The sequence below is a fragment of the Pseudorasbora parva genome, chromosome 17, assembly GCF_024679245.1.
Source record: "Pseudorasbora parva isolate DD20220531a chromosome 17, ASM2467924v1, whole genome shotgun sequence".
Taxonomy (NCBI): Eukaryota; Metazoa; Chordata; class Actinopteri; order Cypriniformes; family Gobionidae; genus Pseudorasbora; species Pseudorasbora parva.
Genome location: NC_090188.1, coordinates 3,334,162 through 3,357,810, shown reverse-complemented (window position 1 = coordinate 3,357,810; position 23,649 = coordinate 3,334,162). Strand labels below are relative to the sequence as shown.

Sequence of the window (23,649 nt, the reverse complement as noted above, 5' to 3'; positions counted from 1 at the left end):
TGTAGATGTTGCTCTCACAGATCCAAACTTGAGAACCCCTCCGCCATTATTCAGATGCAGAGCTGACGTGTTGACGGACATCAGGCCGGTGGAGTCCTGAGCCTCCCACAGAAGAGTTCCCTCAAAGCCCTGCAGAAGAACACACACACGTCCTCCAGCATAAGTTGCATTATCATCTTGACACCACGTGCTTCCAGCAGAAATGCTTGATTCTGATTCTGAATATCCGAGGTCAGTTATTTGTCAATATATATTATACAACCCCAAATCAGAAAAAGTTGGGACAGTATGGAATGTGCAAATAAAATAAAAAAGAAGTGATTTCTAAATTTACTTTGACTTGTATTTTATTGCAGACAATATGAACACAAAATATTTCATGTTTTGTCTGGTCAACTTCATGTCATTTGTAAATATGCATCCTTTCCTGTCATTCAGACCTGCAACACATTTCAAAAAAAGTTGGGACAGTAAAGCATTTACTACTTTGTAATGTTGCCATTCCTTTTCACAACACTTAAAAGACGTTCAGGGACTGAAGACACCAAGTGATGAAGTGTTTCAGGTGTAATTTTGTCCCATTCTTCCTGCAAACAAGTCTTAAGGTGGGCAACAGTACGGGGTCTTCGTTGTCGCATTTTGCGCTTCAAAATGCGCCACACATTCTCTTTTGGAGACAGGTCGGGACTGCAGGCAGGCCAGTCAAGTACCCGTACCCTCTTCCTCCGCAGCCAGGACTTTGTAATGTGTGCAGAATGTGGTTTTGCATTGTCTTGTTGAAATATGCATGGACGTCCCTGGAAAAGATATCTTCTTGAAGGCAGCATATTATGCTCCAAAATCTCTATGTACTTCTCAGCATTAATGGTGCCTTCACAGAAGTGCAAGTTACCTTTGCCAAGGGCACTGACACAACCCCATACCATGACAGACCCTGGCTTTTGGACTTGTTGCTGGTAACAGTCTGGATGATCCTTTTCTTCTTTGATCCGGAGCACACGGCGTCCATTCCTCCCAAAAAATACCTGAAATACCGATTCATCTGACCACAGTACACATTTCCACTGTGTGATGGTCCATCCCAGATGCCTCCGAGCCAAGAGAAGTCGACGGTGCTTCTGGACACTGTTAACATAAGGCTTCCTTTTGGCACAGTACAGTTTTAACTGGCATTTGTGGATGTAACTACGTATTGTGGTACTTGACAAAGGTTTGCCAAAGTAGTCCTGAGCCCATGTGGTGATATCGCGTATAGATGAATGACGATTCTTGATGCAGTGCCGCCTAAGGGATTGGAGATCACGTGTGGCTTGCACGTGTTGCATGTTCAGCTTAGGCTTGCGCCCTTGTCCTTTACGCACTGAAATTCCTCCAGATTCCTTGAATCTTGTAATCATGTTATGCACTGTTGAATGTGAAATATCCAAATCTTTCTTGGATGATGCTTTTGTAGCAAATCAATATTCCAATCACCTGTTGACATCACATCATTATTTAACCCTTTTACCTCATTACTAGCCCTAAAGGAATGGCAACATTACAAAGTGGTAAATGCTTTACTGTCCCAACTTTTTTTGAAATGTGTTGCAGGTCTGAATGTCAGGAAAGGATGCATATTTACAAATGACATTAAAGTTGACCAGACAAAACATGAAATATTTTGTGTTCATATTGTGTGCAATGAAATACAAGTCAAAGTAAATTTAGAAATCACTTCTTTCTTTTTTTATTTGCGTTTTCCAAACTGTCCCAACTTTTTCTGATTTGGGGTTGTATATATTATGTACATTTCCCTTAAAGGCACAATTTTATATAAAATATATATTTTACGAAATCATTTTTACTTTAAAATAACTTTAAAATCAAAGCCAAATGTCTAACCAAGTTGTGTTCCAAAATTGAAGTTGATATCACAAAAATTGAAGTTCCCATGAGATTTTGTTTAGGCGTTGTACCAAAAATAGCCACCAGGTGTCACACATTCCATTGATTTTTAACACTTTTTAATACATTTCTGTCCAAATATTATTTCTATCACAAAACATAACATGGAACCTTGAGAGTCAGATCATTCAGACGATATGCATTTTGTCAAGATTAGAAAAGGTTTTCATTATAAAGTACTTAAAATGCATTTTTTAATATGAAACCTGACATTTCAAAATGGGGTGACACCTACTTTATGGTGATTACTAAAATATGGGTGTGGTGTGACAGGCAGCGGGGCGAGGGACCGCGAGAGCAGGCCGGTGATTAGTGTTGACAAGTGTCAGCTGCGTGACACACCGGTCTCGTCTCGCGGCCATGTGACGGGAGCATAAAAGGAGGAGCAGGGGCAGCGGAAGACGAGAGAGGACCAGGCCTGGATTTATGTTGAGTTTTGTTTTACTTTGTGTGTTTGCGGGCAGTCGTCCGTGAGGGGCTGCCCGCGGTTTTACTTTCGTTTTGTTTATTTATTTTGAATAAAAGTTGTTAAACGTTTGCCGGTTCCCGCCTCCTTCCTTCCCATCTACGAACCGTATTACAATGGGATATACGAAAAAAGGCGTAACATTTTTATTTTTATTTTTTAAAGACCGCCAAGTGTCCCAAACTAGCAGGATGTGACAATTAAGGGGTTAGACTGGTGAGCAACTGTTTGGATCATTGATGGACAGAAACAAATCATTGTTCTCCAGCTCAACACAGTTAGTCTTATTCTTTAAATCTGCTGTTCTTGATTTACTGTGAGTACCATGTTTTACCAAGCCTAATATGATCTCGCTCACCGCAGTGTGAACAAGTGTCTCAGTAGCACTGAGCGAACGCACAGTAGCATTATAACATCACTCTAAACACACTCAAATGTATCTAATATAATAAACAGCGCTGCGTTACCCCACATATGCATGGGCAAGAGAAAGCGGAAGGGCTCTTCTGCAGCAGAATAAAAGCTCTGTGAAATCAAGACACCATCAAGCTACACCTTTGTTTTGAATAAGCGACCACTAGCGGCAAAAAATATCATATTGTGGCTTTAAATGTCCATTTTGTGTGAACTCATTCGTTCGTCTATGCTTTAAGCTGTTTGCTAGGATCTGTGTGTTTAATGAGTTCATTAAATATTTCAACTTAAATCAATATTTAGTGTCTACTTATTTGCTAATGTGGTAAGTGTGTAGGATAATGTTCATCCGGTCGGTTGATACAAGCTCTTATTTGGCTGGATGATGTGCATTATCCTAAGCTCAGTCGTTACTGTAGGTGTTTTTCTGTAAGCGCTGGTGTGAATGAGGACTGAGCGCATCACCTTGGGAAGAATGAACTGCTCCACGGGCTTGTAAAACATCCCACCCACACGTGACCCTGGACTCAGTGTACTGAAGCGAGCGCTCACCACCGCCTCCTGCAAACACACACACACACACATCAGGAGAAACAACAGGCCATAGTTGTAAAGCTGCAAAGGCCAACACTCTCAGAATAAACTGACACACACACAATGTGTGATTTCTGCTCCTCACCAGCCTCCACACACACACACACACACACACACACACACACACACACACACACAAACAAACACACGCACAATGTGTGATTTCTGCTTCTCACCAGCCTCCACACACACCTTATAACCTTTTCATCCTGCTGGAGTGACGGTCATTTCCATCAAATTTGAAATTTAGGTTTAGTTTGAAATTCCATGGTGGTGTGGGATTACAAATTTATAAATTGTTATATCAAGGTTCCAATGTAATAGTATACTAACAGTTTGTTATGTACATAATGCTTTACAGTTTGTAGGTACAGACTGACTACATTCTAAGGAGATCAAGCTAATCAGTCTTTTGTCTTTATGCCCTTCCTGATCTATAAGCAACATTGTCAGTGATCACATTTGCATCTATTTGTCTGATTGGCACTGTTAATGACACTTTTGGATTATAATGGTAGACTTTCTGTCTATTTTATATATCCTAAATGCATTTAAATAATACTTACACTTGCGCATAATTTGACAACTGATGAAAAAAAACATCACAGGTTTTTAGATAAACAAGTAAACACATACAGTGCATCTGAAAGTATTCACAGCGCTTCACTTTACACATTTTGTTGTTACAGCCTTTTTCCAAAATTGATTAAATGCATTACCACAAACAATAGCCCATAATAAGAATATGAAAGTAGTTTGTTTGGAATCTCTGCTAATTTATTAAAAATAAAAATCACATGTAGAGAAGTATTCACAGCCTTTGCTCAATACATTGTTGAAGCACCTTTGGCACCAATTACAGCCTCAAGTCTTCTTGAGTTTGATGCTACACCTATATTTGGGCAGTTTCTCTCCTTCTTCTTTGCGGGACCTCTCATACATTGGTGTGCATTGCTGGACCCATCAGGTTGGATAGGAAGCGTCGGTACACAGCCATTTTCAGATCTCTCCAGAGACTTTTATTTGAGTTCAAGTCTGGGCTCTGGTTGGGCCACTCAAGGACATTCACAGGGTTGTCCCGTAGCCACTCTTTTGTTATCTTGGCTGTGTGCGTAGGGTCATTTTCCTGTTGAAAGATGAACCTTCGCCCCAGTCTGAGGTCCAGAGCGTTCTGGAGCAGGTTTTCATCAAGGATATCTCTGCACATTACTGCATTCATCTTACCCTCAATCCTGACTAGATCAGTTCCTGCCCGCTGAAAAACATCCCCACAGCATGATGCTGCCACCACCATGCTTCACTGTAGAGATGGTGTTGACCGGGTGATGAGCAGTGCCAGGTTCCCTCCAGACATGACACTTGCCATTCAGGCTAAAGAGTTTAATCTTTATTTCATCAGACCAGAGAATTTTGCTTCTCATGGTCTGAGAGTCCTTCAGGTGCCTTTTGGCAAACTCCAGACGGGCTGTCATGTGCTTTTTACTGAGGAGTGGTTTCCGCCTGGCCACTCTACTATACAGGCCTGATTGGTGGAGAGCTGCGAAGATGGTTGTTTTTCTGGAAGGTTTTCCTCTCTCCACAGATAAACTCTGGAGCTCTGTCAGAGTGACCATTGGGTTCTTGGTAACCTCCCTGATTAGGGCTCTTCTCCACAGATCAATCGGTTTGGCCGGGCCGCCAGCTCTAGGAAGAGTTCTGATGGTTACAAATGTTTTCCTTGTATGGAGGATGGAGGCCACTGAGTTCATTGGGACCTTCAATGCTGCAGGTATTTTTCTGTACCCTTCCCCAGATCTGTGTCACAATACTATCCTGTCTCGGAGGTCTACAGACAATTCTTTGGACTTCATGGCTTGGTTTGTGGTCTGACGTGCACTGTTAACTGTGGGACCTTATATAGACAGGTGTGTGCCTTTCCAAATCTTGTCCAATCAACTGAATTGACCACAGGTGGACTCCAATCAAGCTGTAGAAACATCTCAAGGATGATCAGTGGAAACCAGAGCACCTGAGCTCAATTTGGAGTGTCACGGTAAAGGTTCTTATGTACTTGTAATGGGATTTGTATTTTATTTTCAATAAATTAGCAAATATTTCAAACAATTGTCTTTCACCTTGTCATTACGGGGTATTGTTTGTAAAATTTTGAGGGAAATAATCAATTTAATCCATTTTGGAATAAGGCTGTAACATAAAATGTGGAAAAAGTGAAGCACTGTAAATACTTTCCAGATACAGTGTGTGTGTGTGTGTGTGTGTGTGTGTGTGTGTGTATCCACATGTATATAATATATATATATATATATATATATATTTAAGAGTAAACATCTGATCTTGGATGAGAGTAAAACAAAACAATAAAAAAAATGCATTTTACATGCAGAAATTGCAGAAATTATTAAAGAAAAAAAATCTATTTTTACCGTGACTTTCATATAACACAATAAGAAAAGATTGAAATCTCCTCATATTTCATTAAAATAATCCCCTGGATATAAACATGCTAAACAATAGTTGAAAAACCCACGTCTTGCAGAATAGTGCTGCAATTTACTCTTAAAAAAATACAGAATCTGTTTGAATTGCAGAATTTATCAGTACACTCTAAAAAATTCTGAGTAAAAAACAACCCAATGTTGGGTCAAATAAGGACTAACCCAGCAGTTGGGTTGTTTTAACACAGCGATTGGGTTGTCTTAAGCAAAAAATTTAACCCAACCGCAGGATTAAAACAACCCAATCGCTGGGTTAGTCCATATTTGACCCAACATTGGGTTAAAACAACCTAGCATTTTTTAGAGTGTATCAGTAAAATATTATTATATGACCAGTATAATTATATCAAATATCACAGTCAATATTGAGGGAATATAATCCATTATGGCAGTGCACCAATGGCAGTTATTATTATCATCATTTCTAAATGTCATAGTTTCATGCAGTCGTGATTTATCTAGTTTATTACTAATACTACAGTAAAACTACAGATACTTTTCCAAAACTATGGCAAATGTTCCTAAGGTCAAGTACAAAGAACCAATGACTTTAATGGCTGGAAAGGAATCATTCAAAACAAGCTCAAATGATTTATTATTATTATTATTATTATTATTATTATTATTATTATTATTATTTCTTTTATTTGAACAGGGACAGTGCACAATAAAAACATTAATCCTCTTTATAGCAAGGAGAAATGCATTGCACCGGATTTTAGCAAATTGCTATTTTCCGCCTGTAGTCACTGGGCAGGAAGAAAAGAATATACAATAAATTAACAGGTAATAAACTCTTAAATGTGCAAATTATCAATTACAGGGTTATGAATACACACATTTCCACATCATTTTAACAATTTACCCCCTGCCATCCACCTATTATAAATAAATATGCCCCCCATCACACACACACACACACACACACACACACACACACACACACACACACAAATACACTGCCTTACTATCAAATTTGCATTTTTAATGGGTCAACATGACTGGTTATTGGACGTATTGGTAAAATATAATCCATATATGGTGTTTCGACAGCAGCAGCAGTGTGTGTGAGTCTGTTGATGTGGACGAAGCGTGTAAATGTAGTAAATTGTGGAATTAGGCGGCGTGTGTGATTGCATCTCCATCGACCTCCGCCTCAAGATCAGAGAGACTCCACAATCAAAGCATCTAATTCCAGCCGCGCTGATGGAGAAGACGTTATTGAATCGGCTCTTCATGCATTTATCTCTACAGCTTGTCGAAATGAACGATACGTCCTCTGACTTCTGTTGCGCGGCACCGTCTCCGTGAGAGTACATCTCTAGAACATTTATCAAATAAATGAGTAATGTCTAGTGGGATGATGAAAGCTCACCTTTAAAAGCCAGCAGGATATTTTAGGTTCCTCCAGTGGCAAGAACTAATTGAATGACTTTACAAAGTGCAATCTGAGTTTCTAAAAAAAAAGAGTGTAATGCAAGATGACTGTTCTATGCATATTTTACAGAAACTGGTGGGTCGACACTCAAAAATGGCTCTACATGATCAGGTTTAATGGATACTCTAGCCTGGACGCCAGCTGAACTTAGCCCAGCCCACAACATTTGAGCTCGGGCGGTTCGGTCTGGACTTGATCCACAGAGGAGTAATAATGCCTGAACAGAAACTGACCAATGAAATCATCAGGGCGGGCTTTAGACGATGATGGACAGATGATCAACAGTAACGTAATCATCACGTCATCAAAGGGGCTTGGGTTGAATTAGTTCAAATATTAAACGGAGAGCTTGAATGTATCTGCATCACCTTCACTATTTCTCAGAAATGATGATCATGTTGGTAAGTAACTGTGTGTCCTTAAATTATTATTTTTTTCCACCAGCAAAGATCGTTTATTTCAGCAAGCGTGCAGACAGGTTTGCCAAGTTTTTTTTGGGGGGGGATGGTGTTTGTGGGGTAAAATGTGTGTTATTTTGGCACGGTTTCTGCTAAAATTGGCATTCCTGGGTCTATATATCACATAATTGAGGTCGCTTCAACCCGCGGACATGGAAAACAACCGGCGGGAAAACCGCAGACTTGGCAACACAGCGCAGTTGAGCTCTGTTGACATTTGACAACTAATGTTATGCGTCGCTGCGCTGCTCTGATTGGTTGTAGGTCTGTCCAATCGAGGTCTTTCCTAGTTCGGTTGAAACACGCCCCATAATCACAGCCCAATGGAGCATCAGACTCATATTCTGACTAGAGCTGAGGATGACCACGTCAGGCTATGAATCCTCATAAAACACACAAATGTAACCGTGCCGTCTGTGGTAGGGCTGTAAAAGATTAATCGGATCCAAAATTAAAATTGTGTTTATATAATATACATGTTTGTACTGTATATAATTATTACGTATATTTTAATGCACAATCATACATGTATATATTTAAGAAATATTTGCATCAAAATACTGTGCGCATGTATTATATATATATAAAACTTATATTATATAGTAGTATAGAATATATAACATTGTTTTTAAATATATTTCATGCATATGTGTGTGTATTTAAAAATGCATAATAATTATACACAGTACACACATATATTTTAGATAAACACTAGACATGTGCTGATTTTCCGTAATGCAATATATAATGGTAAAGAATATGCACGGTATTGTTATCGTGGGCATTTCAATACCGTAAATAATAATTTATTAGCAATTTATTTTTATTTTTATAATGCACTTAAGAATACTGATGGTTTGTTATTGTTCAGTAAAACTTTGAGACATACGGCTTCATTAGTTAACATGGTAATTCATTTTGACCAAACTGACAATGAAAACTACGTATAAAGAATGAATTATTTTAAGTAGGCTAATGTTAATTACTTAGTGACTGGTTAATAACATTACTTAAATCAAAAGAACGTATTTAATGCACCTAAGATAAAACTAACAATGTCACTGACTTCCATAGTAGGAAAAAAATATACTATGGAAGTCAATGGCTCCAGTTAACTGATTGGTTACTGACATTCTTCAAAATATCTTCCATTGTGTTCAGCTTAAGAAAGAAACTCATACAGGTTTGAAACAACCCGAGGGTGAGTAAAGGAGGACAGAATTTTCATTTTAAAGTGAACTATCCCTTTAAATAATGAGAGCTTATTGTGATGTTACCTGTTATTCTTTAAAGCCTAATTCTTTTGCGCTTTAGTCTGTTTGAAAATTTTACTTTTATATATTTTTGGTGCATTGTATTATTGTATTTAAACATTCAGAGTTATTTTTGTTATTACAAAAAGAGTTCTTAAAGCTGTTATGCTATGACAACACATTATTTGCTACTTATTTCAATACCGTGATAATACCGTATACCATGATAAAAGCTTCAGCAATTAATCGCAACATGAAACAATTGATACCGGCACATGCCTAATAAACACACACTTTTATTTTGGATGCGATTAAAGGCTTCAGAAAGGCCTCCAATGGCATTCAGTACATTCCCTCTCTCAAGACCCATAAAGGCACTTAAGACGACATTACAAAGTCCATCTCACTACAGCGGCTGTACAATCATTTTACAATGCGTGAGAATATGACGCAGCTCCACCGTTCAATACATGACCCGGAAGAGGAGGAGCTGCGATTGCCTGAGTTCACATCTGAGACATACACGGAAGACAATAACTTGGAGAATAAAGTCATTATTTAGATTTTTTTTGCGCACAAAAACTATTTTCATCGCATTGTGAAATGATTGTACAGCCCCTGTAGTGAGATGGACTTTGTAATGTCGTCTTTAGTGCCTTTATGGGTCTTCTGAGTGGGAATGTACTGAATCCCAATGGAGGCCTTTCTGAAGCCTTTCTCAGCTTTCAACAAAAATATCTTCATTTGTGTTCTGAAGATGAATGAAGGTGTTACGGGTGTCCAACGACATGAGGGTGAGTAATTAATGAAATCATTTCCATTTTTGGGTGAACTCACCCTTTAAGAGCCCTAATCTGTGGTCGTACCTCTTGGTCCACCTGGAGCAGCCGTACGGTGACGTTGCCCCTGAAGTCGTGTGGCGGGCCGTTGGGAAAGACGCCCAGCTGTGTGATGACCACCGAGTGAAGGACCTTAAAGTCCAGACTGACCGCAGAGACGTCGGACCGCACCAGTGTAGAGCCGTCAGGAACGCCCAGTATGGCCATTTCCTGTCCAGACACTGGAACACAGTTCAGGAATCATTTAAATATATTATTAATTATAATAGAAAACCATCATTACTATTAATATTATTTTTATTATGAATCCTTTTATTTCTCTGATATTTACATGCATCATAATAAAATAATATTAATAGTAATGATTGTTTTATAGTATAAATAATAATTTTTATTATTAACATTATTAAATAATGATTGTAATTAAAATATAATTACATAATAACAAATTAAATTATATTTCATGGCAATCTCATGTCAATCTTGAGTACCTATAGAGTAGTATTGCATCCTTCATATCTCCAAAAAGTCTTTAGTTTCATTATATTTATAAAAGAAATATGGGCTGCACCGAGTCTTTCCGGAAAAAAACGAGCGCCTGGAGGCGTATCGTGTGGGCGGAGCTAAAGAATGATGAGCGCGCACAAAGCGGTGACGTCCTCAAGCGTGGAGAAGAAAACGATACCCTAAATAAACCATGGTGGCTATCAATCAGATTCAACTAATACAGATATGACCCAGAATCAGATCTGGAGGCTGAAATAAACTGAACAGGAGAAACAGCAGCAGCAGCAGCAGGACGCCCGTCTCTGTGGTATGGACTGTATTTAGTGGCCTGTCAACATTTGTGTGTTTACTCGCAGTTTATGAGGACATGATTCGGTTAATGGACTATTGTATCCGACTAAACCTTAGCAGTAGCAAGCAAAACGGTTTTGCACGTCAGACTAGTGTAACGTTATACAGAGAACAACAACGGAGTAACCGTTAGAGCATTTGAATGACGAAGCACGCTTTGTGAGAACGCTAGGTTTATGTTTGGGTGGTTTTACAATAATCAAACTGACACCTATAGTGGTCAGCTAAACAAATGTATTTAAACACACACCATAGATCGCATGCTCCATTGATAAATTAACTAACGTTTTACTCGATCGTCTCGTTTACTGATGTTTACTCACGCGACGATAGCCAACAGCAGACATTTGAAGCAGTTTTACTCACCGCCTGCTTCGTGAATTTGGTGAAGTCCTGAGACAGCAGTGACTGTGGAGATCCACTTTTGCGACACGATTGAAGCGATGTTGTGACGGTTCCCGCCATTTCTGCGTTCAAATCGGTTCAAATGCAGCGCTGCCTTCCCAGAATGCTGTGCTGAAGCGCTGAAGTCGCTTGACGTCACCCATAGGAATAAAGTGGAGCGCGGCGCGTCATAAGTGTTCACGGATGAGTGGATCTGCACCTGAGAGTGTTTATGGGCGTTGTGCATTTCCTCTCTCGCTCTAGTCACGCGCGCGCACCCTACCGGGAGAAGAGCCCGTACGGTCCATACAAGGACCTTCCGCTCTATTAACGTCAAGCCGACCCATACTCGAAAAAAACTCTCCGAAACTTGTGAGAAACCGGAAGGAGTATTTTTAACACAGAAATACTCCATCAAACGTCCAACATTAGTTTTTGAAACTTTGTCTATGTTTAGGATGGGAATCCAAGTCTTTAACAGTGTAAAAAGCTCAGTATGCATGAAACAGCATTTCACCCCCCCCCCCCTCTTTAAAATCATTTATCTAATAGTAATACTTATATTATTATTAATAAATTTATATTTTAATTTAAATGTTATTGTTATAGTTTATGTTGCTGTTAATATTAATAATAATATGTTTATTATAGTTAATAATTAAATAATTTTAATAGTAATGATGGTTTTATTGTATAAATGATATATTTTAGTATAATATTTGTATTGTTATTATTTGTATTATTATTATTATTATCGTAATTATTAAATAATTATTTTAATAAAAATATAATTTGATAATAATAACTAATTATTATTAAATTATATTTTAATTAAAATCATTTATCAATTTAAGGGTAGGGTTAGGGACAGGTGTGGTGGTTTCAGTTTAAGGGTTAGGTGTAAGAGAAGTGCCTAAAGTGTAATTACAAAGGTAATAATTACAGACGTAATTACATGCAGGAATTTTAAAATGTGAGCACAATGTAAAAACATGTATGTACACAATAAGTCCATTGTATCAAATTATTAATTAAAATGTTAGTACACAGTAGTTAAGGCCACCTAATATAATAGGCCACCTAAAGTCCAATAATCAAATAAGCAGAAGAAGGGTTAAAGATGAAGCCAGACATCGACTCTTCCACAGACGGAGGAGTTTTCACAGGCCGCCGCACAATACTCCAAACTTCAGCACTTTAGGAGACTCGCTGCTCGGCTTAATTAGAAAGCGGCCATTTATTACCCAGGAGATCAATGGGAAGAACACAGCCGTTAATAGAGAAACGAGCCGCTCGCTCCTTCCTTCAGACAAAAGCCAATTAAAGGTGGCGCAGACGAGAGGCAGAGGCGCACAGATGCTGTTCAGGAAAAGCTTTTAGAGCCACACAGGATTCTCACATGAGCATAACACTTCACCAATCAGCGCTCTGAAAGACACCTGTGTGTCCGTCTCACAGCAACTACAGGTTAACACTGGTCAACATGCTCACACACACGTTGGTGTGTTGTCAAAATTATACAGACTTAGACGCCGATTGCCAACAAAACACACACATTTGGCGCAGTTTCAGTCGCCGCCTGCGGTTTCCACTCATGACCGGGAACAAACAAACAAACACACACACACACGCACACACATGCAGAACTCCGGAAAAAAAAAACTGCCCATACAAGCAATTCTTCCCCCTTGACGTCACATAGGGCCAAACTCGAAAACACTTTCTGAAGCTTATTTGAATCCTGAAGGAGTGTATTCAGCACAGAAATACTGTAATATTTTTTGTCATGTTTAGCATGAACTCTTTAACAGTGTAAATAAGTCAGAATGCATAAGATAGCATTAGACCCCCCTTTAAAAAAAAAAAATTGTGTTCCACAGAAAAAAAAGTAACAACAAGTTTGAATTTTCCGAATTTTCCCTTTCAAATTTATAAAAAGTGAGAATTCCGACAATTCAAACTTTCCATTTTCCCTCCAAACTGATCATGAAGATCATAGAAATGCAGAATGATATTACAGGATGTTCCAATGAAATCAGCAGGAAGCCAAAACATGCTGACTATTGAGGCGATAACCCAAGTGTGCACTATGATTTCAGGCCTCATACTGCGAGGTATACAGATGTGCGAGTGGGGGTCTGTAAAAAAAGGAACTTTTTTTGAAAACGGAGAATGATAAAGCACAAAATTGCAGTGAACTGAGGAAGATAGCAGGGATTGTGAGTAGGGCTGCACGATATATAGCATTTTACATGAAAACATGCTTATCGCAATTTGGCTTATCGCAAAGGCTGCGATTATCTTTTATGCGCAGTTTGTCAGTGTAGGACGGTTCTGTGATCAGTAGTAAATGCTGTTCCATCTAAAAGCACTTCAAGTTTGAGTTGCTTACAACATGCATTTGAAAAAGCAACACGAGTCAAACATCCGATTTCCATGAATGACGTTGCCATTCCTTCAGCAGGATATATACTTGGAGTTCCCTGCGCGAGAGCGCCATCTGGCTTGCGAAGCAGCGTTTACTACTGACCACAGCCGTGCTCCTCTGAGAAGCTGCGCATGCAATTATCGCACCCTCTGTCAAATCGCGTGTGATTTTATTGTGATTTATCATGCAGCCCTATTTGTGAGTGAAGACGGGTGGCGTATTGACCTGTGTCCGTGAGGTTCAGAAGTGAGCAGGAGTACGGGTCTTCACGATCCTCCTCTGGAACAGCACAGCCATGCTCACCCACAATGAACTTCACCATCACCCTTTTAAAGAAAATCACAGACCACATCATTGCATGAATTTGGAGTAAAATCCCTCATTTGAGACACAGACTAGCTAGCACAACACTAAGAGTGTAACGTCAAAGCTGTGAAAACTGAATTTAATTGAATACAGAATGACGTGTTTATCGGCTAGTTTTGCTCTGGAAAGAATTAAGAGACCACTGCAAAATTTGTAGTTTCTCTGGGTTTACTATTTATAGGTATGTGTTTGGCTAAAATTTACATTTTTGTTTTATTCTATAAACTAATGACAACATTTTCCCCAAATTCCAAATAAAAATACTGTAATTTAGAGCATTTATTTGCCGAATGCAACAACTGGTAAAAAATAATAAAAAATAACAAAAAAGATGCAGTGTTGTCAGACCTCGAATAATGGAAAGAAAATAAGTTCATATTCATTTTGAAACATCACAATACTAATGTTTTAACTTAGGATGAGTTCAGAAATCAATATTTGGTGAAATAATCCTGATTTTGAATGGCAGCTTTCATGCGTCTCGGCGTGCTCTCCACCAGTCTCTCACATTGATGTCGGGTGACTTTATGCCACTCCTGGTGCAAAAATTCACGCAGCTCAGATTAGTTTGATGGCTTGTGACCATCCATGTTCCTCTTGATCACATTCCAGAGATGTTCAATGGGGTTCAGGTCTGGAGATTGGGCTGGCCATGACAGGGTCTTGATCTGGTGGTTCTCCATCCACACCTTGATTGGCCTGGCTGTGAGGCATGGAGCATTGTCCTGCTGGAAAAAACAGTCCTCGGAGTTGAGGAACATTGTCAGAGCAGAAGGAAGCAAGTTTTCTTCCAGGACAACCTTGTACGTGGTTTGATTCATGCGTCCTTCACAAAGACAAATCTGCCCGATTCCAGCCTTGTTGAAGCCCCCCCAGATCGTCACCGATCCTCCACCAAATGTCACAGTGGGTGCGAGACACTGGGGCTTGTAGGCCTCTCCAGACCTCCGTCTAACCATTAGACGACCAGGTGTTGGACAAAGCTGAATATTGGACTCATCAGAGATGACCACCTTACTCCAGTCCTCAGTCCAATCCTTAGGCCGTGTGTCCACCAAAGCATTTTTAGCCAGCTGAAAACGTCTCGCCGTGAGCGCTTGAGAGCGTTTTAACAGGCAGCGTTTTTTTTTCTTCAGTTGAGACTCTTTTTATGATACGTAAAATCCACAGAAGTGTTACTAATTTCACAGGTAGTTTGTCTCTGTATTGATTCTATATAAAATTGCAGATACAATGTCAAGTATTTACTCTGGCATTTGTTTTAAATCATTTTGTTCCGTTATTATTGCTTGTTGTCATCTGTTGACGACACGCAGAATGTGGCGGTTGGTCTGTTTAGTATTTGTCCCGCCCTTCCTCCACTGTGATTGGACGGCTGGGTGAAAAGTGACAGTGATGAGCGCTGCGTTTTACTCCAAGTTGAACATTCTTCAACTCTCGGCAACCAGAAATAAAACGGTGTGCTCCAGGCGTTTTAAAAACGCAGCGCTTCCATTGAAAACAATTGAAAACGCCAGCCAGGAGCGTGAAAAAATGCTTTAGTGGACACACGGCCTTATGGTCTCTTGCAAACCTCAACCTGGCTCTTCTTTGCTTCTCATTTATGAAGGATTCTTTTCTAGCTTTGCCTGACTTCAGCCCTGCCCCTAGGAGCCTGCATTGAACCGTCCTCGCCGTGAACTTCACCCCAGATGCCTTTTGCCCTTCTATTTGTAGGTCACTTGATGTCATCCTACAGTTGTTGAGTGACATTCGAATGATTTGGTGGTCGTTCCGGTCAGTGGAGAGTCATTTTCGCCCTCTGCCGGTCTGTAGCTTCGTGTTCCCAAATGTCTGCTGCTTGACCTTGTTCTTATGACCCGCCGTCTGTGAAATTTTAAGGATGAAAGCAACCAGACGCTCACTGTATCCTTCTGCCAGTAAAGCCAGAACTGAACCCTTCTTTTCCTCACTCAAATTTCCTTTTCATCTGTTTTGGCACAGTTAATAGTTCTTTTTTTATTCCAATTACATTTATTACTGTTTTTGCATCCAGCTGGTCCTACGTCAAGAGAATAGTGAGGACCACAGAACAGTTTTTTTTATACTTTTCCTTGTTAAATAAGCTTTGGTTTAGGTGATCACCTAATCAGCACCACATTCAGTAGAATGAGGTGTGCCTGTGTTGGATTTCAACAGACATTGGAATGGAATGGCTTCCATACTTGTAGAGATGCTGAATTAAGAAAAAATTGCAGTGGTCTCTTAATTTTTTCCAGCGCTGTATATCTCTCTTGTGTGCTCTTCCTATACTCAGCCAAACCTGTCCACAAGGCCACTGAAGTGAGTGCGAGTGCATTAGCAGCTGGTTTCTGAATCACGGGTGTTTTATATGAGATGAGGATGTGACCACAGCCCAAACCAGCATGTCCACTGCAAACAGGCTTTGATTATTTTATTTTACTGAACATTATTTTATTTATCCGTTATATGGAGAAGACCTTTTTGAAGGATATTGCTTTACTTATGCCCTTTCCAAGCACTTGAGCTTCACTGAGACTGGAGTGTTTGTAGGTGTTTTTTTGAAAGGCTGTTGTGTCGAGCTTGATGTATTGCAATATCGAGGTTTTATTTTGATTTTAGAAAATAAATGTCATTTCTGTCCACATAAAGGTTTCATGTTTTCACTGTTATGTCTCTGAGGTGTTGAGGACTAATGCATCTTTGAGTACTCCATCTACATTCAGTACCAGTAAAATACTTCAGTGCTGTTAAATCAGGCCTGGTTCCACAGACAGGGCTTAGATTAAGCCAGGATCAGGCTTTAGTTCAATTAGGACATTTAAGAAGCTTTTATAAACATGCCTAAGAAGAAAAAACATTACTGATGTGCATCTCGAGACAAAACAATGGCACTGATAGTGATATATTTTAAAATGTTTATTTCAGTTAAAACAGCTCAAATATGCATTTTTAATCTGAGACCAGACTTAAGTCTGGTCTGTAAAACCGGAGGAAAGACTTTTACTCGAGTTGTATTGGAATTGGTGACTTTTAATGGAGTCATTTTCACTTTAATCTGTACTTTTACTCAAGTATGGTTTTCAGGCACACTTTAAACCTTTGTACACAGTTTATTTGTTATGAATCATCAGATTTTGGCATGGGTCTTCAAATAAAGAGAGAAAAAAATATTTAAATCTGATTTTCAATTGTGATTTGTGAAGTATTTCATTCACTGGCTAGATTATCAGCATTAGCACATGGTTATTAAACAATAACAAATTAAGTAACAAAAATAAATACAATTACGTAATATATATATATATATATATATATATATATATATATATATATATATATATATATATATATATATATATATATATATATGTATACACACACACACACTTACTGAAAATGTTCATATTTACCATATTTAAATATATACAATGTACATATGGACAGACAGACATAGATGGATGGACAGATGGAACGACAGCGATTGGGATGGATGGATGGATGGATGGATGGATGGATGGATGGATGGATGGATGGATGGATGGACGGACGGATGGATGGACGGACCGATGGAACGATGGAACGATACAGCAAATGGATGGATGGATGGATGGATGGACACAGCAGATGGATGGATGGATGGATGGATGGATGGATGGACACAGCAGATGGATGGATGGATGGATGGACGGACCGATGGAACGACACAGCAAATGGATGGATGGATGGATGGATGGACACAGCAGATGGATGGATGGATGGATGGATGGATGGATGGATGGATGGATGGATGGATGGATGGATGGATGGACGGACACAGCAGATGGATGGATGGATGGATGGATGGATGGATGGATGGATGGATGGATGGATGGATGGATGGATGGCAGGAAACAGGCAAGAACACATGACAAACTAAAAGTACAAAAAGGACTAAACCAAAGCTAAACTGAACGTAACGGTGATGAATACGCTGTGGCCCTCAAACAGCCGACGTTTAACACTGCAGCTTCTGATGAGAGCATGCAGCATACTTTCAAACATCTTCATTTGTTCGTAATAACACACTGCAACATTGACTAGCTGCACCGTCCAGCTCCGAGTTGCACATTAAATCACGCTTGACCTTTTTTAATTTGCCAGAACGATATTTAAATGTGGAATATTTATACGGTTCGATAAAGTTGTAGCCCAACATAAAAACCCATCAGATCAATAACAGTCTGATCTTCACGATTTCACGAGGTATTACAGGAGAGGGAGAAATATGAGGACATTACCCATGTCCACACTTTTCAAAAGGCTTATAAATCATACAGGAGGAGTTTTTTTAGAAAGTAAAAATGCAGAATGTTTCCTGTGATGGGTAGGTTTAGGGGCTGTGTGTGTGTGTGTGTGTGTGTGTGTGTGTGTGTGTGTGAGAGAGATGGGTAGGTTTAGGGGCAGAGGCAGTGGGGATAAGAAAATACGGTTTGTACAGTATAAAAACTATTACGCCTATGGAATGTCCCCATATGTCACAAAAACAAATGTGTGTGTGTGTGTGTGTGTGTGTGTGTGTGTGGTACCGACCGTGTCTGGAAGTGCGGGTGGTGTTTGATGTACCCCAGCCATGTGTCCCTTATAGCCTGACGGAGGTCATAATGATGCCGTGCTGACAAAACGCCCACCAACACCTCATGCACGGCCTTCTGGTTATCTAGCAATGCAATATTGAAGAGAAACACAATAATCAGAGGATATTCTCCAACACTGCAAATGTCTGAAACATGTAAAAAGCCTTTCTGGCAGGTTGAAGCGCAAACACAGCAGATGATGCAGCGAGATGAAAGTCTGGCAGCCCTTTGTATCCTCTAATGGATTGTCACTTGTGTCGTATTTCACCATGTGTGACAAACATCAGAGTAAGTGTGTAATGCGCATCTGTGCCTTTGTTGCCAGGTAAACCTCTCCGAGAGTTCAATGGGATCTCGGATACTTTCTACATGCATTCTTCTATTGCATACGACTTTCAAATCCTTCAATCCGCTCCGCTTAATGCAGACCCGTCAGGGATATGCACATCTCAACCCCTCAGATATGATCATTCATTAGTGATAATATAAGTCAGTTGATGCAGGCTGTCCTACATGCTTATGGAATATTAAAGTGCAATGGTCAATGCATGGAGTATTAATGTTCTTATACACCGATTATTCATGGTTCACATGCAGTCAACATGAAAGATCATTGGACATGCATGGTCTAGGCATTATTTAATGCATTAAGCAGAAATCAATGCGTATGAATGGAGCACTATCACAGCATCATGCATTTCTTCATAGAATTGAGCATTTATATAACTTAACTCAGGGGTTTTCAAACTGGGGTGCGGGGACCCCCAGGGGTCCTACAGAAGGTTCTACGGGGTCCCCAGAAAAATTTCAGATAATTAAAAGACAAAGCAAAAATGGATAAAGTCTACCGAACAATCTAATTGTTTAATTTCTAAACGTTTCTCTAATTGTTTGTCATATACATAATTTTCAGAATTGTATATGTTTGATTTGTATTTTTCTGGTTAGTTTTTCTCACTATAGTCCCCTTTATCTTGCTTACTGGGTTTGTAGAGCTGTATTCTTAATGTGCTACATAAGCTGCTTACATACATTTATTATGAAAGTTGCTTATAGAAGTATTTTTTATTGACTATGTTCTTCTTCAGGTTTATATGTCCGACATTAAATATAGCCGATTTAAACTTGAAAAAAAAACTATATATATATATATATATATATATATATATATATATATATATATATATATATATATATATATATATATATATACAGGGAGTGCAGAATTATTAGGCAAGTTGTATTTTTGAGGATTAATTTTATTATTGAACAACAACCATGTTCTCAACACAAAAAACTGATTAATATCAAAGCTGAATATTTTTGGAAGTTTTAGTTTTTAGTTTTAGCTATTTTAGGGGGATATCTGTGTGTGCAGGTGACTATTACTGTGCATAATTATTAGGCAACTTAACAAAAAACAAATTTATACCCATTTCAATTATTTATTTTTACCAGTGAAACCAATATAACATCTCAACATTCACAAATATACATTTCTGACATTCAAAAACCAAACAAAAACAAATCAGTGACCAATATAGCCACCTTTCTTTGCAAGGACACTCAAAAGCCTGCCATCCATGGATTCTGTCAGTGTTTTGATCTGTTCACCATCAACATTGCGTGCAGCAGCAACCACAGCCTCCCAGACACTGTTCAGAGAGGTGGACTGTTTTCCCTCCTTGTAAATCGCACATTTGATGATGGACCACAGGTTCTCAATGGGGTTCAGATCAGGTGAACAAGGAGGCCATATCATTAGATTTTCTTCTTTTATACCCTTTCTTGCCAGCCACGCTGTGGAGTACTTGGACGCGTGTGATGGAGCATTGTCCTGCATGAAAATCATGTTTTTCTTGAAGGATGCAGACTTCTTCCTGTACCACTGCTTGAAGAAGGTGTCTTCCAGAAACTGGCAGTAGGACTGGGAGTTGAGCTTGACTCCATCCTCAACCCGAAAAGGCCCCACAAGCTCATCTTTGATGATACCAGCCCAAACCAGTACTCCACCTCCACCTTTCTGGCGTCTGAGTCGGACTGGAGCTCTCTGCCCTTTACCAATCCAGCCACGGGCCCATCCATCTGGCCCATCAAGACTCACTCTTATTTCATCAGTCCATAAAACCTTAGAAAAATCAGTCTTGAGATATTTCTTGGCCCAGTCTTGACGTTTCAGCTTGTGTGTCTTGTTCAGTGGTGGTCGACTTTCTGCCTTTCTTACCTTGGCCATGTCTCTGAGTATTGCACACCTTGTGCTTTTGGGCACTCCAGTGATGTTGCAGCTCTGAAATATGGCCAAACTGGTGACAAGTGGCATCTTGGCAGCTGCACGCTTGACTTTTCTCAGTTCACGGGCAGTTATTTTGCACCTTGGTTTTTCCACACGCATCTTGCGACCCTGTTGACTATTTTGAATGAAACGCTTGATTGTTCGATGATCACGCTTCAGAAGCTTGGCTATTTTAAGACTGCTGCATCCCTCTGCAATATATCTCACTGTTTTTGACTTTTCTGAGCCTGTCAAGTTTTGACCCATTTTGCCAAAGGAAAGGAAGTTGCCTAATAATTATGCACACCTGATATAGGGTGTTGATGTCATTAGACCACGCCCCTTCTCATTACAGAGATGCACATCACCTAATATGCTTAATTGGTAGTAGGCTTTCCAGCCTATACAGCTTGGAGTAAGACAACATGCATAACGAGGATGATGTGGTCAAAATACTCATTTGCCTAATAATTCTGCACTCCCTGTGTATGTGTATGTGTATATATATATATATATATTTAAAATGTCACACTTACTGTTTATCTTAATGTTAAATATGTTTAATGTATGTTTTTTAATTCATAAAAAAATATATAGATGGGTCTATATATGGGGGTACTTGGCATCATAAAGTTTGAAAACCCCTGACATTTATGCTCTATAAGCAAAAAGTATGGATGCTTTTATGCATTAATCATTCACATTCTACATAAATGTAGCATTTAAGTTCCCTATGCATTAAACATTAATAGTTTATTATTATAGTAGACTGAATTAAGTGTTGGTGCATTCCACAGATGCTGGATGCATAAAGTTGACTAAAAGACATGCTTATAGAACAATAAATGCATATATATCTTTAATACTCCATTCTTATGAAGCAGCTGATGCACATAAATGCATATAGATACAGTAGATATATTAATGCATATGCTCAATTTATTTAGAACTTTAATACTAAACTGAATGTGTAAAGATTATGCATTAAAAATGTATATTATCAATTCTATTAGAAAAAATAATGCATAAAGAACACAGATGCTGACCACATATATAAACTACTGCTCATTTTATAGTTTCCAGATTCATTCATATGCATATTTTCTTTAAGTAGAGCATTAATGCCCGCTGGGAGCAAAAAATATGAATGTATTTATGCATTGATCATTTGGCATTAAAGTTTCCCATGCATTAAACATTAATGCATTTAATGCAGTATAGTATATATTAATGCTCAATGGATATGCAACTTTAAGTAGTAGTTCTAAATAAATCAAATGTGCAATAGTTTCAAAATACACTCATCATCAATTTCCTATTAATAGCATTAATGTCCTAATAAGCAGAATATTCCATGTGCAATGAACATTATTATTTTATAGGATGGATGTATGGATGGATGGATAGTCATAATGTATAATAATCTTATACATTACTGCTCAAGTCTATAAACAGCTCTGGTAAAAATTAAGAGACCATTTAACATTGAAAAATCAAGGTTAAGTGCTCTCCTATTTTTTTTAGAGCTGTATACATACATACATACATAAGAGTATGCAGTTTTTTAATGCACTGATCATTCATATTCTAAATTCATAGAACATGCATTAATATTACATGTGCACTGAACATTAATATTTTATATAAAACGAGCAAGTCAGTCAGCATCTGTGTTCTATATGCATTTTTTCTAATAGAATTGAGAATATACATGTTTAATGCATTGTCTTTACACTTTCAGTTAAGTGTAAATATTCTAAATAAACTGAGCACCTAGTTCCCATATGCAATTTTATATCTACTGTATCAATATACATCTTTGTTAATCAGTAGCTTCATAAGAACGGAGTATTAAAGATGTACATGCATTATTCTATAAGCGTGTCTGTCTATTAGTTAACTTCATGCATCCAGGATCTGTGGAATGCCGAGGTCACACCAACACACTTTCTATTCAACACAAGCTGACATGCCTAAAAATAACAGACGGAATAGAATAATAGAAAGTAAGAGTCGCTTTAAAAGTTGAAGCCCAGCGGAGCGGTACCTGCAGAGCCCAAACCCAACAGGAGCGCAGTTCTGTCCGTCCAGCCGAACCAGTGAAGCAGCGCCGCGATAACACACGGGAACAGCGCCGCCGCTGCGCTTCTCATGGACGGGCGACTGGATCCAGACACCGACGCTTAACGGGCTGCGCACAGAACCGAACACACCGGAGGCTCGACGCGCATCGCGGAGCTGTGTGATGAGTGTCGGACGAGTGCGCGTCATGTCTAACTGCACGCTGATGACGACGAGAGTCGGGCAACCAATAGGAGCGCAGCCCTTGACGCGCGGTGCATTCTGGGAAATGTAGTTTTATTAAACGAACGCTGTAATTGACGTTTCCCATTTTGTTTTGTTTTTGCTTTTAATTTGGTAAATCATAATCATGACATAAAAATAATTGTGAGATTAAAAAAAAGTCAATTAAGGTGTCACTTTTATATATTTAGGATAATTAAATTATATGTATAAAATATAAATCCCCAAATTCTCATGAATTTGTTTAGTTATTTATACATACACTATAGTGCCAAATGTTAAGGGAAGATTGCCTTTACATGCACGCGAACTTCTCATTCTTAATCCATAGGGCTTCAGCTCTTCTGGGAATATTTGCCCATTCTTCTAGAAGCTCATTTGTGAGGTCAGGCACTGATGTTGGACAAGAAGGCCTGGCTCTCAGTCTCCGCTCTACACTGTAAAAAAAAAAAAAGTGTTGTTTTTTGTTGGTTTAACTTAAAGTAAGTAACCTGGTTGCCTTAAAATTGTGAGTTTATTG

At 38.9% G+C, this 23,649-nt stretch overlaps 1 protein-coding gene across 1 annotated transcript in view; it reads right to left on the bottom strand.

The window, feature by feature from the left end:
* Positions 1-23,097, bottom strand: part of b3galnt2 (beta-1,3-N-acetylgalactosaminyltransferase 2) — a 37,193-nt gene extending 14,096 nt beyond the window's left edge. Inside the window, exons 1-6 of the mRNA XM_067420957.1 lie at positions 22,873-23,097; positions 18,510-18,636; positions 13,797-13,897; positions 9,929-10,122; positions 3,290-3,385; positions 19-129 (exon numbers count right to left, since the gene is read on the bottom strand). Of these exons, the coding sequence (XP_067277058.1) occupies positions 19-129; positions 3,290-3,385; positions 9,929-10,122; positions 13,797-13,897; positions 18,510-18,636; positions 22,873-22,978 (735 nt within the window). The 5' untranslated portion in view covers positions 22,979-23,097. The remainder of the gene's footprint in view (positions 1-18; positions 130-3,289; positions 3,386-9,928; positions 10,123-13,796; positions 13,898-18,509; positions 18,637-22,872) is intronic.
* Positions 23,098-23,649: the final 552 nt, after the last annotated feature.